We start from the raw sequence: 15,405 nt of genomic DNA on the forward strand, positions 1-15,405 counted from the left end.
CAGTAGAATATGGCTATGTATAAGTGTAATTACAGTGTACATGTACATTTGTACATAAACAGAACACAATGGTCTCATTCATGAAACACGAGCAGAACGAATTTGTGTAAATCGTGTGTAAAGCGGTTCTGGCGTAAATTTTCGGGTTCATTAAAATGTTCGTATTTTCCAAATGTTAGTTGGTACGAAAGAAATCTACACCTGCTCCCAGCCACGCGTAAATAGTGCGTTTAACATCCGAACGTGAGGAACAACATCAGCAACTGCTGGCGATAAAGGAGGAGCAGGACCAGAGGTTTGAAGCGCTCCTCCGAGGCCAGCAGGAAGACCGCGAGCTGTTCCGGAGCTGGATAGACCGGGAGGTTCGGGCCACCCCCCCTGTTAAAGAAACATCAACGCCGCTGCCTCTCAACAAAATGGGACCTCAAGATGACCCGGAGGCGTTCATCGATCTTTTTGAGAGGTCTGCGGAGGACCGGGGGTGGCCCACCGAGGACTGGCCAATGCGGCTCATTCCCTTGCTTTCCGGAGAAGCACAAGTAGCCGCCCACCAACTGCCAGTCCAGAACCTCCTGGTCTATAAGGACCTTAAGCGTGCAATACTCCAGCGGGTCGGCCGGACCCCCGAACAACATCGCCAGAGGTTCAGAACGCTGAGCCTCGAAGAGTCCGGCCGGCCCTTCATCATGGCACAACAGCTCCGGGACTCCTGCCGCAAATGGCTGATGGCCGACGGAAGCGACGTCGAGGACATCATCGACCGAGTGGTACTGGAGCAGTTTGTGGCGCGGCTTCCGAGGAAGACCGCGCAGTGGGTCCAGTGCCACCGCCCGACGTCGCTGGACCAGGCCATCCAGCTGGCGGAAGATCAGATGGTGGCGTGCCCTGGGGTCGGCGAACCCCTACCATCCTTCATATCTCCAAAAAGTCTTTAGTTTTATTATATTTATAAAAGAAAGATAGGCTGTTCCGAGTCTTTCCGGAAAAAAACGAGCGGCTGGAGGCGTGCCGTGCGGGCGGTGCTAAAGCTATGCTTATGCGCCGATAGCTAACAACACAACAGTTTTACTCACCGCCTGCGGTTCCAACGCACGACCGTGAACCTTTATCTTTGTTTATAAAAACAATCATCGTCGAAATGCAGGGAACAAACAGTCTTGCACAACTCCGTTGATGCTCTGGAAAAACAAACTCCATCCACTGGTCCCTTAACGCCGGGTTCTTTGGGAATTTGTGCAGGGTTGTCTTGCCCTGGCAACCAAAAACCCACTTCTTTGGTGACATTGACTTCCCTAAAGCCGAGCACAGCGCTTTGATGGGTGTACTGCTTTCGCTCTCTCGCTCTGGTCTACGAGTGCGCGCGCGGCCTTCCGGGAGAAGTGCCCTTAGGACCCGTATAAGGAAATTCCGCCCCATCTGACGTCACACAGGCCCATACTCGAAAAAAACGTTCCGAAACTTGTGACAAACCGGAAGGAGTATTTTTGGCACAGAAATACTCCTTCAAACGTACAATTAAATTTTTTAAACTTTGTCCATGTTTAGCATGGGAATCCAACTCTTTAACAGTGTAAAAAACTCAGTATGCATGAAATAGCATTTCACCCCCCCTTTAAGTTGGGGTGCAAGTTCTGTGGTACTGAAACAAAAAGTGGGACTTCCAGAACATACCATTCATGGTGACCAGTGAGATCTGCCTCCCAGTGGTGACCACAGTCTCTTCTGTGCACCCACATAATACCTTTTGGGAGGGCAAAGGCAACTGACATACTGCAACACAGAAAATTGTTGTTTATTTATTTTTTGGTCCCTCAAACAATCTATATTCACCCATGTTACACTAGTGATTCGAAACCCCACTCCAACATCCACTATACCAGATGTCACTATCACTGCTTGATGACAAAAAGGAAATGTTTTAGCATAAATCAAACACTGTCATAAACCAACAGAATTGATTACTTCAGTCAATGAGTGATATAAATGAATAGTTTAAAGCTTATCCTTTTACATCAGCAGACAATATTTGTGGAATTACTCTTAACTAGTTTACGGAAAATGTTGGATGAACATACCCTGCTCACAAAAGTGAGGCTGGCCATTCCCATCCACCACCACAGCTTTTGTTGGTGGAATAGGCTCTAGGTAGCCATGAAATATTGCCATCCTGCCATGGAAGATTTGCCTCCTGTGGACCTCTTTGTCACACTTGCCACAGAGGTATTCGAAGTCCAGTGGGACACACTCCAAACATCGAATCACGGCCTGCACCTCATGGCATTTCTGGCATATTTGCCTTAATACTCTCTGTGCCGAGAGTTTGGCATCAAGGAGTACTGGCCTTGCTTCCTTTGCTCTTACTCCAGCGAGTACCTGACGTTGTGTCCACGTTGTGTCTGCTGTTGCCACTGGAACTTCAAGAGAGGCAAGAGTACCCCTTAACTCTCGAAGACGATTTTCTGAAAAATAAAACAACTGTTTAACCATCTGTATGTTGTGGGAACGCATAATACAAATTCAGTTTGACCATGGAACACAGTGTCCATTCAGTTGGTTGAATGCTTTTTGACTTGTCCATGGTAGAACTTTAATGGTATTACAGTAAAAAAAACATTATAAAGTGATAGCCCCCCCCAACACACACACACACACACACACACTTGCGGATAAGGAGACATACAGACATACTCACCAAGACTTGCAGTCAATTCTAGTCCTTCTATCTGGACTTCCTCACTCACTGGGTTCACGGAAGCTGCAGAGGCAAATATTTTGGGTTATCTATTCTATCAGCCTCTTGAAGTATCATACATTTGAGTTTTTAAAATTGCCCCAAAAAATCCAAATATCCGTCTGTCAAATAGGGTTAACATAACACCATATTTCCACCCACTGACATTTTGTTAATAATCTTTATTATTTAACCATGATAACAGTGCAGTATACAACAAACCTGATGCATGTGTTGGTGATTTGTGACGTTTGTGACGTCGCCTTGTGACCACTTGATTTGTGGCTGCTCTATTTCTCCTTTTTTTTTTTGGAGGAACGGAAGGGTTTCCCATTGCAGCCTACATGACAATAACAGCAACATCTTCAGATACAACATCAAGATTGTAAACTTATACTTTTCATTGGATTACTCAAACAACAGCAATAGCAAATTTCATACAATTGTGAGTAAGCTAATAAAAATTGCCATCTTGAAACTTTATTTTGATACACAAAATACAGAAGGAGTGTGTGCGTGTGTGTGCGCGCGTGTGTGAGAGAGATATAGAGAGAGAAAAAGAGAGAGTGAGAGAGAATCAGTTAAAGAGAGAGAGAGAGAGAGAGAACGAGAGAGACAAGAGAGAGAGTGAGAGAGAATGGCTCTTAAAAGTGCCTTTGTTTGTGTTTTTTTTTTAAAGCTATCTTTGAAATAATCTGTAACAAAGACAAAAAACAACAACATTAGAATGACTTTTAGAATGAACATTTATACATTCATTAACAAAAATGTTAATAGTGATTACTAGTTAGATTTTAATCAAAACAATGAAGGGAATAAAGATCCACTTAACACCATGAATCTAATCGTCCGACCAACAAATCGCTCAATAAGCATTCTTGTTTAAAGTTAAAGTATACTTTACTATCCCCTATTTGTAAAATTGGTTTGGTCAAAGTGGAGCACATTGAAGACACATACTGTAGACGTAGGCATAGGCATAGGCATAGGCCCCCCACCCCACCCCATCCCCCCCCAAAAAAAAAAAAAAAAAAAAAATTTATGAAAATTAATAAAATTTGTTTTGTGTGTTCAGATGCCCAGTGTTAAAGTCATGGAGCCTCACGGTAGTCATAAGATAACAATATTTTTGAGATAGCCTAAAATAATCGTCGGTCACATTTGACCGCCAACACAACAAGAGGGTTAAAAAGTCTAATAGCAGATATGGGACAAATGACACGCTAAACCTTTTCGAATTTGCGAATGAGCCGAATGTTATAAAAATGCAAAAAATGTAAACATGGCTTGACACCCTTTCAGAACCTCCAGCAATCCGACCCAAAGGTTTCTTAAAGACGCTCGACCAAACCTGCTTAAAGACGTGCGCAATCAGAGCTAACGTTACAGCTCCAGATAACACGAGACAAATACAACGTTTACATAATTGCAAGAGCATAACAGACTCAAACTAATTTTCATGATGCAACCGACACTAATGTAAAAGAATAGTTAGGTAATGAGCAACTTTGTTTGGTGCTTCGAAGAAATGAACAATACAAATTACACAGCCAGAGATAGCCTATACCGACCTGTGGAATGTGATCCTCGCAATGACTGCAAAAGGCGCAATTCTAAGGTGTAGCCTGCAGTGGATATGACGTCTCGCCGCAATGGCAACATCATCTTCCTAATATTATTATTATTATTTTATTTTTTATTTTTTTATTTCTGCATTTGTTGGCTATGTGTTGTTTGGGTAGGCATATCTGACCAGTTTCAAGATGGCAAAATTATTTGGAGTTTTGGTCCGCCTATTTAGAGGAAGAAATTCATTTTGACAAAAGGAGACATAATATCAGTTTAATAATAACATTTAATATTGTAACCCAAGTGCTGTAAACTAGGCCTACTTGTTGTATTCATTCTGTTACAAGGTAGATAAGGCGCACATTAGGACTATTAAACAAAAATACTTAAATAAATACATTTTCAGTGGACACTTGGATTCAGACACCATTCTGGCTGGGTTTTCCACAACTATTAATAGCGTGTCCCTGGCCCATTCAGTTCCCTCATGGTAAAAAGTCCATCATCGTCTATTAAAACCTCATCACATCATCTTGACCATGCTTTGCTTTTGAACTATGTGTCTGCCCACACAGTTTCTGAACATGTTTCATTCATACAACATGAATACATGTTTGGTTAGTTGTGAGGGGTCTCAAAGTGAAAAATGAGCATCCAATCATGTTTGTTTTACTTTATGATGATATGTGTAAGTGAGATTTGCTTTAACAATTCAAATTTTCTTTACATGGTAAGTCCAACAAGTCATGAAACACACCCTCTGTGGAAGATAAGATATACTTTATTCTCTAATTCAACAAAGGTTACAGAAATTTGTCTTTGACAGGGATCCACTCACATTTAGAAAACATGTGACATAATTCAATACATGGGGGTGTTGAGGTAGCAGCTGACTGAGCGGTGTTCAGGATGGCTATTGCAGAGGTGATGAATTAATTTAGACATTTTTGCGGTCCATGGTATGTTATATCGTCGACCTGACGGTAGTAGCTGGAAGGAGTGATGGAGGGGGTGAGAGGGGTCCTCTGTGATTAGGTTGGCTTTCCTGATCATTGTACAGTTCTGATAGAGGGAGTTCGGAGGAGTCAATTATTATAGCAATCTGATTTACTATGCGGGAGAGTCTTGTTTTGTGTTTGATGATGAGTTGGTTGTATAAGGGGGAAATATTGAAGGTGATAACTGATGAGGGAGTGGTAAACCAAAGCTCGTCCTTCCTGACCTGAAAACTTCTGAGTTTCCTGAGCAGGTGAAGTCGTTGCGCCATGTGTTTGTACGTTGCGTCTGTGTGTGAGAAGGACAGGGACCTGCACCTGTTCCACTGGCTGACCTTTGATACTGAGTGGCTGGAACAGGGGTGATGTCTTGTCTCTGAATCCACAGCATAGCTCCTAGTCTTTGTAATGTTGAGCTCCAAGGAGAGCTTAACAAATGTCCAGATCAAAATGGCCGTAGGTGGCATAACACATCTTTGCATTATATTACTATAACTCCATGAGAACAAACCTGGGAGGCTGCTTGACACACATAAACACACACACACTCTCACTCACTTCACTTTGAATTATCAACTCCAGGACTCAGTCTAGACTTGTGTTTTTTGCGCTACCTCAGGAGGAGTACAAAGCAGGGGCTGGATGGGGTCATGTGCTATGGTCTTTGCGGGTAATGGCAGTGTCAACAAGGGATGGTAGATTGGGAGTGGGGAGGGCAATTATTTTTTGAGCACACTGATTTTTTTACGAGCTTGTTTCTATTGTTATTGAGTAACCTTGTGAGGATTGGAGTGATGTGCTCTCTTTTATTAGCCTGACGTTGTCATACTCAAAATTCTAGTCAGATTATGAGTCTGATACTGCTCCATTGGGATGTGAATATGGGGTTTGTTTCAACCGATACAGGGGGTGAATCCTGTAGGAATTCACACCCGAACCATCCTTCTTCTCCCCAATTGCCTCAACATTCTTTCCTAAAGCTATGGCACTGTCAATATCTTCTACAACAGACACGAGGCCGAAATCTTCTAGCGTTTCTGTTAGGGAGATCCGGGATGAATAAAATACTTTGTAATTAAACGTCATTTACAAAGACATCGTACCATACTGGAAGCTAATATTTTGTCACTAGAAACATCTGTCCTTTGTTAAACACAGTTGCATTTTTAGCTCTGAACAAAACCATTTAGTAGTTTTTCTGTTCTGAACCGCTCTGGTTCGCGCATAGTTGCTCCTCAACGGAGCAATGCCAGACCAAACTTCCCAACCTCAAATGTTGTGGGTGGGGCCAAGTTTGGCTGGCTCCCAGGCTACTCTTTTATTGGATTTGGTTCAAATTCTTGCATCTTTTTGAATTCATTGCAGTCGTCTGATGGACTTCTTTGGGAGGCCAGTGAGCACAGTAGCCTAGGCCTAGTCAAGCTTGGAGGATAAGAACATGGATGAGCTTCGAGCTTCACAACAGGGAGTATCACTCATCTTATGTGTCTCGATCATATCACCTTTACACAATGGCTGAGGCAGCCTAATTTGTGATGCAATAGTGTCATAAAAGGGGGTTAGACACGAACTCTTTTGTCAGCAGGGGGGATTTCTTTAAGACTGCAAGGGAAGCTCAGCTTCCCCTATAATGTCAAAAAAAATGTATGGTCAAATATGTAGCCTACTATTGTGTTAACATTTTATTGACTAAAAATGCGTTACAAAACGTTAATCTCAAAGACGAGTTCGTTCAGAATCAGCTACATTCAGCTGGTCGCGACGCGATTTCCTTCTCATACATTCCCGTAGCGTCACAGTGCATTTCCCTGTTGAAGCCCAGCGTCCATTGACTTCAATGGGGCTGCTTTGAACAGTTTTTTTCAGCGCTTCGAAACTAGACGGTCATTGGATAAACGCTGTGATTATGTCCCGCCCACGGACATGTCCCGCTGGGGGTGAATGAGGAGTGGGCTGGCCCGGACTCCGGGCTTCTGCGTGATGATTGGAGGGTCTGTTCTAAGGCTGCATCTCCTTTTGATTGACAGCGAATTCATTCAATAAAAAGTCGCTGATGCTGAAGCTCAGTCCCATCGCGGATTTTTCAAGTGATAGTCGAAAGACAAACTGCTGCTACCTATTTCTTGGTATTTGCTTGTCGAAATTGTTACTTATACTTAAAACAATACTTGTTACTTATACTTAATTAAAACAATAATAATTAAAATAATTAATTATTATTAGTAGTAGTATTATACTTTATTATATTATTATTTATACCTTTATTATTATTACATTTATACAATTATACCTAACTCTGCTGGCCATTGAGAGGACACTGGTCAAGTCACTGGAAAAGACGCCTAGTTGGTAAGACAGGGTCACAGAGCATTTTCTTGAAAAGGAATGTTGGGCAGAATTTACGTATAAATAAATAGACAATTTTTATGATGTAGGCCGAAAATGAGCTTCCCCTCTTTGAAAGACCAGCAGCCGCCACTGATGTGTGCCACCACCTGCACACAAATCATCTTAAACAGCATCATGCTAGGATAGGTGCAAGGTTCAAATTTGTGATGTCATTTCAGTATTAGCCTTTTTTTTACTTAGAAATTAAGATTACAAAAGAACAATACTCAGCATAACATTTGTTGATTTTATTTTATTAGAGAGAAATAGAAAGAGAGAGAATGAGTGAGTGAGTGAGTGAGTGAGTGAGTGAGTGAGTGAGTGAGTGAGTGAGTCAGGCAGCCTCCCAGGTTGGAGGCCAGGTTTTCCCGCTAGGAAAAAAAAGGGTAAGAGATGATTAGTAAAAAAGTAAATAATGAATAGTCACTTGATAATCAAAGCTGTAATGTTTACATTGTAACCTGTATTCCAGTTTGATTTGGAATTGAAGTGGAGGGACATTTAGATTAACCAATGTCATAATAATACCAATTAAAAACACTATGGTGAATTTGTATATAAAATGGCACCAATGGTGACAAAATTTGGTGTATATGGAAAAACAGACAATGGTGTTTAGTTAGCAAGGGGACAGCTGGTCAAGCATAATTCGAACAAAAGTATGCACAATGTAACGACTAATCAAAGATCTGAATAATCCACAGTATGGAAATATAAAAACTGGCACCTGACACTCTGAATTTACAAAATGTTACAGCATCAACCTCTCAAGTAACCATATTTACTACTTCAGAATGCAAATGAATAAAAAGTTGTCATAAATGAACAAAAACAATATTAAGATAGCAGTAATTAGATCAAACAGATATGCAAGCATGGATTATGGTGTGCATAACATTACAAAAAAGAACTACATTTCTGCATCAACAATAGTTTATAACTTACAATCACTCCAGACAACACTCTCCCACCAATTCCCAAACACATACTGTGCACATCCAATAAGGCAGCAGGTATACAGGTGTGTTACAATATATAGTGGTCTACAGTATCTCACAGAAGTGAGTACACCCCTCACAGTTTAGTAAATATTTTAATTTCTCTTCTCATGGGACTTCCCTGAATAAATGACACTTTGCTACAATGTAAAGTAGTCAGTGTACAGCTTATATAACAGTGTAAATTTACTGTCCCCTCAAAATAACAACACACAGCCATTAATGTCTGAACGGCTGGCAACAAAAGTGAGTATACCCCGAAGTTCAAATGTCCAAAGAAAAGATAAATAAAAAAATTTACAAAAATGTGAGGGGTGCACTCACTTCTGTGAGATACTGTATGTGTGTACATGTAGCCTACAGTATGTGATTGTTGTAAGTTATGTGTATGTCTGCTGGAACACCGTAATTTTGTGGATAATTGTGAGTATCTGGTGTGAAAGACAACCAACACACCACAGTTTGCAGGGGAACCAATCAATCAATTTCTCCATCTTCCCCTGGGAAGGCAAACAAAGACATATAAAATGGGTGCCTTGCTTAAGATAAACATTGCTCTCAACTTTACATTTCATTTAGTTACACTTAAAGGTAGTACTAGCGATTCAGAGCGTTTTGTAAACACATAACACTTTTTGTAATGTTCAGCTAATATCTCCTCATGGTCCACTCACTTCCCATTCCCTTTATGAGCTGTAAAACATTCCAGTCATTTTGCGCAGCCCAGTCACCATAAAGTAGACCATAACTGCAGACAAACATTCTGGGGATGGTAGAATCTCTAACAATAACAAAACATGGCTTGATTTTTTTCACCCTGAGAATACTGAATGTGGGGGTGAGTTATCTCTGGTGTCTTGTCGAGTGTGACAAGAGAAATTTTTAACATAAACACCAACATAAACAAATACAATATCTGGTAGGATCACTGATACAAATTTTAAATTACTGCCATTAGCCAATTACTGACATTATCAATTAAAACAAGTGATCAATCAGTATTGGTAAATCATCCATTGTTTTCATTGCAATTGTATTATGTATGGGAATAACCTTTCTCTTTCTTGTTTTGATCACACATCTATATGCGTGCACCTCCTGGCTGTTGTGGGGACAATCCTTTTCTTTTTTAGAAACTGTTTAGAAACATAAGCAAATAGTGAAATGTTAATCCAAATGTTAACATACAAAAAAGAAAACAAAAGTATATCATATAACTTATTGTACAACAGTCTACAGATTAGATGTATTTGTTGTGACCTGTAACTCCGTAAAGAGGGAGGGGTATGTTTGACATCACACATATTGATATTATGCTTACAATTCACATGTAAATTAACTAAATCAATAATGTTAATGTCATAACGGAGACCTGCATAGCAAATGAAATAGCAAACGTAATGGAAATAAAGTGAAATATGGCAGAATATCAGCTTTGAGTTGATTAGGTACACCTTTTGTCCTTTGGCGTCTTTTTGGGGTTTTGTAATTTTTTTCCCCCTCATTGGTGTCGGTGGCAGGGCTGGTTGACAGAAGAGCCTCCTCTAAAGTTTAGACACAGAATATACAATATGCAAGAAGGTCAGATATAGACATGTGGCTGCTCAAGCTCATTCTACAAAAACTTCAAAGGCGGCACGAAAAGTTGAAGAGCAAATAACTAGGCTAAGCACACCGAATTGTTGTGCTATCATCGCCACTTGGTGGGACTTTGGGTTACCTGTCTCAATCTGTGCCCCCTCGTTGGTGTCGGTGGCAGGGCTGGTTGACAGAAGAGCCTCCTCTAAAGTTTAGACACAGAATATACAATATGCAAGAAGGTCAGATATAGACGTGTGGCTGCTCAAGCTCATTCTACAAAAACTTCAAAGGCGGCACGAAAAGTTGAAGAGCAAATAACTAGGCTAAGCACACCGAATTGTTGTGCTATCATCGCCACTTGGTGGGACTTTGGGTTACCTGTCTCAATCTGTGCCCCCTCGTTGGTGTCGGTGGCAGGGCTGGTTGACAGAAGAGCCTCCTCTAAAGTTTAGACACAGAATATACAATATGCAAGAAGGTCAGATATAGACGTGTGGCTGCTCAAGCTCATTCTACAAAAACTTCAAAGAAGGCACGAAAAGTTGAAGAGCAAATAACTAGGCTAAGCACACCGAATTGTTGTGCTATCATCACCACTTGATGGGACTTTGGGTTACCTTGCCGGTGCCGAGCAGTCTATGGTCAGACGTAGCATTGGCCTATGCCTTATCAATGGGGACCCTTTTCTAGATCTTTCTGTTCCGGCACCTGTTGTTCTGATTATTTATGACTATCTTTCTGTATAACACTGGTCGGACCTTTTGGTTCGGTGAGAAGACGATTCGACTGCCGAGGAGAGCTTCTCTAGAGAGACGGCTCCATCAACCACCTATACTATAGACTATTCCACTTAAGTCTGTATCCTGCTGTATTACAACTCTGTAATAAACCAGCTATCTGAGCCTCTGATCCAACCTGTCAAGCTGCCTTAATTTCCACTTCAACGCTTCTAAGACTAAAATACACAACGCAGAGTCAGGCTCAGTGCCAATCTCTGCCCCCTCGTTGGTGGTGGTGGCAGGGCTGGCTTAAAGGAGAGTCTCTGCAAAAGGTGTACACACATAGAATATACAATGATAATAATATTAGGGCTGGGTATTGACACAAATTTCACAATTCGATTCGATTTCGATTCACAAGCTTGCAATTCGATTCGATTTCGATTACGATTCGATTCGATTCAATATTGATTATTTTGGATATCAGGTACAATACATTGCAAATTTTCTCAAGGAAAACAAATCTCTTAACTATTATTGTAAACTATGGGAGTCAGTTGTAGCCTATAGGCTTCATTAACCTACTATAATATTGAAGGTAAAAATTAACTGATTTGTATACAAACACTTAAAATACACTTTTATTTATTTTTATAATAATAAAGTTATATGAAATTATATAAAAATTTGAATGGTGGCTGTCTTAAAAAACTTTCCAGATTTATTCAAACATGCATTAAATATTGAAGAACATTAACAATTACAATGAATATGTAATATGGTGCATATATTTAACAAAATGCTCCTCTCTAGAGTAAATTTTTCTGGCTGACTGACGAGTTTATGGTCACTGGATATGTTTTTTCTGAGGTAAGTGTGACGTTTCATGACATTGTTTACTGACGTCTTTCCACGGTTGAAACACTGATTGAGTGATTCCATGTGACATGATACGGACTTCGATAAGTTGTACTCTATCTTTTGACACACTTTCAGATGCTCATTCATGTTTATTTCGCGCTGTAACTGGTATTATTAAGGCGGAAGAGAAGGTTATGTGCGCTCCACGCTGCTGCTTCTCTTGAGCTGAGCCAGAGCGATCTCACGCCACAGCGCCAAAGCGGTAATTATGTTATTGAATTTCGTAAGAAAATGAACGTAGTTTAAAATCTGAGACTTTGTTTCATATCAATAATAACAAAGCACAAAGATTATTGCGATTTATTGGATGGGATGCGCAAAACAATGTTCCATTCATTCATCAGCTGAAAACAGGATATCGTTTCATAAAAATGAGAATCGATTAAAATCGAGAAATCAATATTTTTTACCCAGGCCTAAATAATATACTACAATAATGATAATAATATGCTGGTAAAGAACACTCTCATAAAAATATGAAAGATAACGATAAAGCTATACTAAGCACACCTTGTTGTGGTGGTGGGTCTTGAATGGTCTCGAAATTTAAAACAACAATGGTCTCTTCTGGACCCAGTTGCAGATTACCGGTTGAGGCATGGTTGCTAGAAGGGTCCGCCGGCACTGTCTTTCCTGAAAGAATACAAGGAACACAAATAGTATACAATATGTAACTGGGTCAAAATGTGAAAGGTAGGAGTGATGCAAAGTAAACCAATATCTCTCATAATACTTGAATTTTGTTATTTGATGTCATTTAGTTTTTACAGTGTCCTAAATTTTTCAGAATTTGGATTGTTTAAAGATGTTATAATGCATAGTAAATGTGGAATCACCTTCAACTGTCATGCTGTAGATCGCGTTCATGTTATTAACACATATCTTCTCCCCCGAACTTAATTCGAGTCCCTCCGGCAGCAGCATCTTGACCTCCTTGTTGGGGTACTCAAGAAAAAGCATGGGCCTCCAGCCCACTGCATTCAGCTTCTCGATCTGAAAGAAAAAAACATACTCTAAAAACAATAATAAGGGCTTTATGTCTTCGTTAAACTGTGCCAGTGTTATGTGTAACAGACACCAGCTCCACAACAGTATGTTTCAGATGCAACTCAGATGCACACTTTTTAACTTATGGAAGAGCTGATGTATACTGTACAAAAGCTGATATATATAACAGATGATACATTGGGGATGTGGGAAAGGTGTGAGTATATGTGGGTGGGTTTGGTGTGCCCGTCTACTTCATGTGCATGATGCATGCATGAACGTGTAAGTACAGTAGCATAGTAGGGGTATTACTCTTGTCTGGCTTAGACTGTTCTACAGAGCATGATTGAATTGAAACTATAACCCTCCAAGAGCAACTTCATGTAAAGAGCCCTACTAAGAGATTAGTTACAAGTTTTTGGTCTACCACACATCACATTCACTTACTCATACACATCATATTCTGTGCAATGAGAGAATCTCACTCAGTAACGTGGTCGCATGGTAGCAGCATGTCTTGGTTAAGGGCCCAGTCAGTGCTTCCCCACAGCTGAATACGCGTGCTCAAACTGGAGCCGCTCCCACCACACCAAACGGATTGACACAGCCCTCAACGACACCTGCCGCATTATCACGGGATGCATAAAGAAAACGCCTGTCCTGTGCCTCTACGCCCTAGCTGGCATTGCTCCCCCCCACCCCCGCCCCCCACATTAGATGATCCATCGTCGCCCAAGACGAGCGGAGAGCACAGGAGATTAACACCAGGCACCCCCTTCACGGACACACACCACCTCCACCACGATTGAAATCCAGATCCAGTTTCATGCAGACAGTCCCACCTCCAGACAACCAAAGAAACAGCATGGACAACGTCTGGAAAGATGAATGGAACCAGCTAAATACACAAGCAGCTAAATACACAAGCCCAGGACTGGATGGAGAGAGGAATCATCCCTACTGAATGTCCCGCCAGGGTGGCAAACCTGGAAGACCCTCAACAGACTACGAGTGGAACAGGAGAGGTGCAAAGCACTTATGAAAGCATGGGACCACCTGACTGAAGACACGTGCAGCTGTGGAGCAGTACAGACAATGACCCACCTACTGGAGTGTGATAACGCCCCCCCCAGGACCTGGCTGAAACGACCCCATCATCTGTGACCTGCGCCAGATAGTGACAGAACGACATCTGAGGTTGCAACAGACTCGAAGAAGAAGAAGACGCAACTGAACGCTATGTACTTACATAATGGCGCTTGTTGCATGAACCACTCAGTAGGGAAGAGTAAACTGTGGATGATATGGAGAGCTCTGACGTATGTTACAGAACTGCGGGCTATCACCTACTGTAGGTGATCCTGGCTGTTTCTGGCCTGTTTCTTTAAACTTTTCCAATGATAATAGTTTAAAGTTAAGATGCTGAAACTGATCAATCAATCACCTTTATTAAAAGTTCCATACAATGTGCAATTAAAAATATGTGCTAACCTGACGTGCTAATCAACTTCTTCAGACTCTATGCGAGTACATCTATAGCAGAAGTCTAAAGTTTCAGAATAGTCGGTTATAATGTAACACACCAGCTGTGTCACCACCTGGACCAAGGTAATTTTGAAGCCACATTAGTACTATGGTAATGTAGCACAAGTTACTTACCAAAATCACGGCATCATCCATTAAATGAGATGTTATTTGATTTTTCTTTTTCTTAGCCACCCAAGACTCCTTCTCCATCTTGAATTTTTCAAAAAAAAATTTCAGCCTTAGATGTTGCGGCTGTGCTGTCTTGCACATGGGGCAGACCTTACATCCATTAAATATTTTTTCTTGGCATGCAGGGCATGACTTCTTCAACCCTCCACCAGCCATGCTTTTGTTATTCTGTAAACCATACACAAGAAAAGGATGATTAGAATAACCATTGTATAAAAATACAAATTCCTTAACTGTCAAGAGTTTTGAAGGTTTCCTTAAAACACTTTCAGTCTTTCCACTACAATTATCTTACAATTATCATGTAATAGACAAAATTTCAGCTATGTCGCGACTGATATGTGTGACCAATCCAGGGTATCTAGTATAACACTATGTGACCTGCTGTTCCTACAGCAAATATGCTAATCATATATCATTATAATGAAACAAAATACAAGACTATCTTTAAAATACCTAAACTTGTGCTTTGTAGAAAATAAAAATCTTGGGATACTTACTGTATGAAATCATTCAATAATGAAAGATGAGTTATGGTATGAGTAAGTATGAGTGAGTGAATGTGTGTGAGAGTGTGTGTGTGTGTGAGAGTGAGAGTGTGTGTGTGTGTGTGTGTGTGTGTGTGTGTGTGTGTGTGTGTGTGTGTGTGAGAGAGAGAGAGAGAGAGAGAGAGAAAGAGAGAAACCAGAGAGAGAGAGAGAGAGAGAGAGAGAGAGAGAGAGAGAGAGAGAGAGAGAGAGAGAGAGAGAGAGAACCAGAAAGAGACAGTGAGAAACAGAATGGCTCTTAAAAGTGCCTTT

General features: G+C 40.9%; 1 protein-coding gene and 1 long non-coding RNA gene across 3 annotated transcripts; both read right to left on the bottom strand.

Moving 5' to 3' along the window:
* Positions 1-1,075: 1,075 nt before the first annotated feature.
* LOC309492981 lies at positions 1,076-3,073 on the bottom strand. Its single transcript, XR_014203760.1, has 4 exons — positions 2,954-3,073; positions 2,693-2,755; positions 2,076-2,459; positions 1,076-1,770 (listed from the first exon to the last, which is right to left on the bottom strand). It is a non-coding gene; the product is annotated as an uncharacterized lncRNA (long non-coding RNA).
* Positions 3,074-8,787: 5,714 nt separating this feature from the next.
* On the bottom strand, positions 8,788-15,196 carry LOC309505661 (uncharacterized protein). 2 transcript variants are annotated; one of them, XM_082179126.1, is made up of 7 exons: positions 15,106-15,136; positions 14,549-14,773; positions 12,739-12,895; positions 12,413-12,535; positions 10,641-10,703; positions 10,136-10,225; positions 8,788-9,817 (listed from the first exon to the last, which is right to left on the bottom strand). In XM_082179126.1, exons 2-7 carry the CDS (start codon positions 14,759-14,761, stop codon positions 9,660-9,662), a joined length of 804 nt encoding a protein of 267 aa, XP_082035252.1. In that variant the 5' UTR covers positions 14,762-14,773; positions 15,106-15,136; the 3' UTR covers positions 8,788-9,659. The 2 variants fall into 2 exon arrangements, 1 of the variants encoding a protein (XP_082035252.1); XR_014208529.1 differs by having other exon boundaries at positions 10,402-10,703; positions 14,549-15,196.
* Positions 15,197-15,405: the final 209 nt, after the last annotated feature.

Source organism: Leuciscus leuciscus, assembly GCF_965113295.1.
Source record: "Leuciscus leuciscus genome assembly, chromosome: 1".
NCBI classification, from domain to species: Eukaryota; Metazoa; Chordata; class Actinopteri; order Cypriniformes; family Leuciscidae; genus Leuciscus; species Leuciscus leuciscus.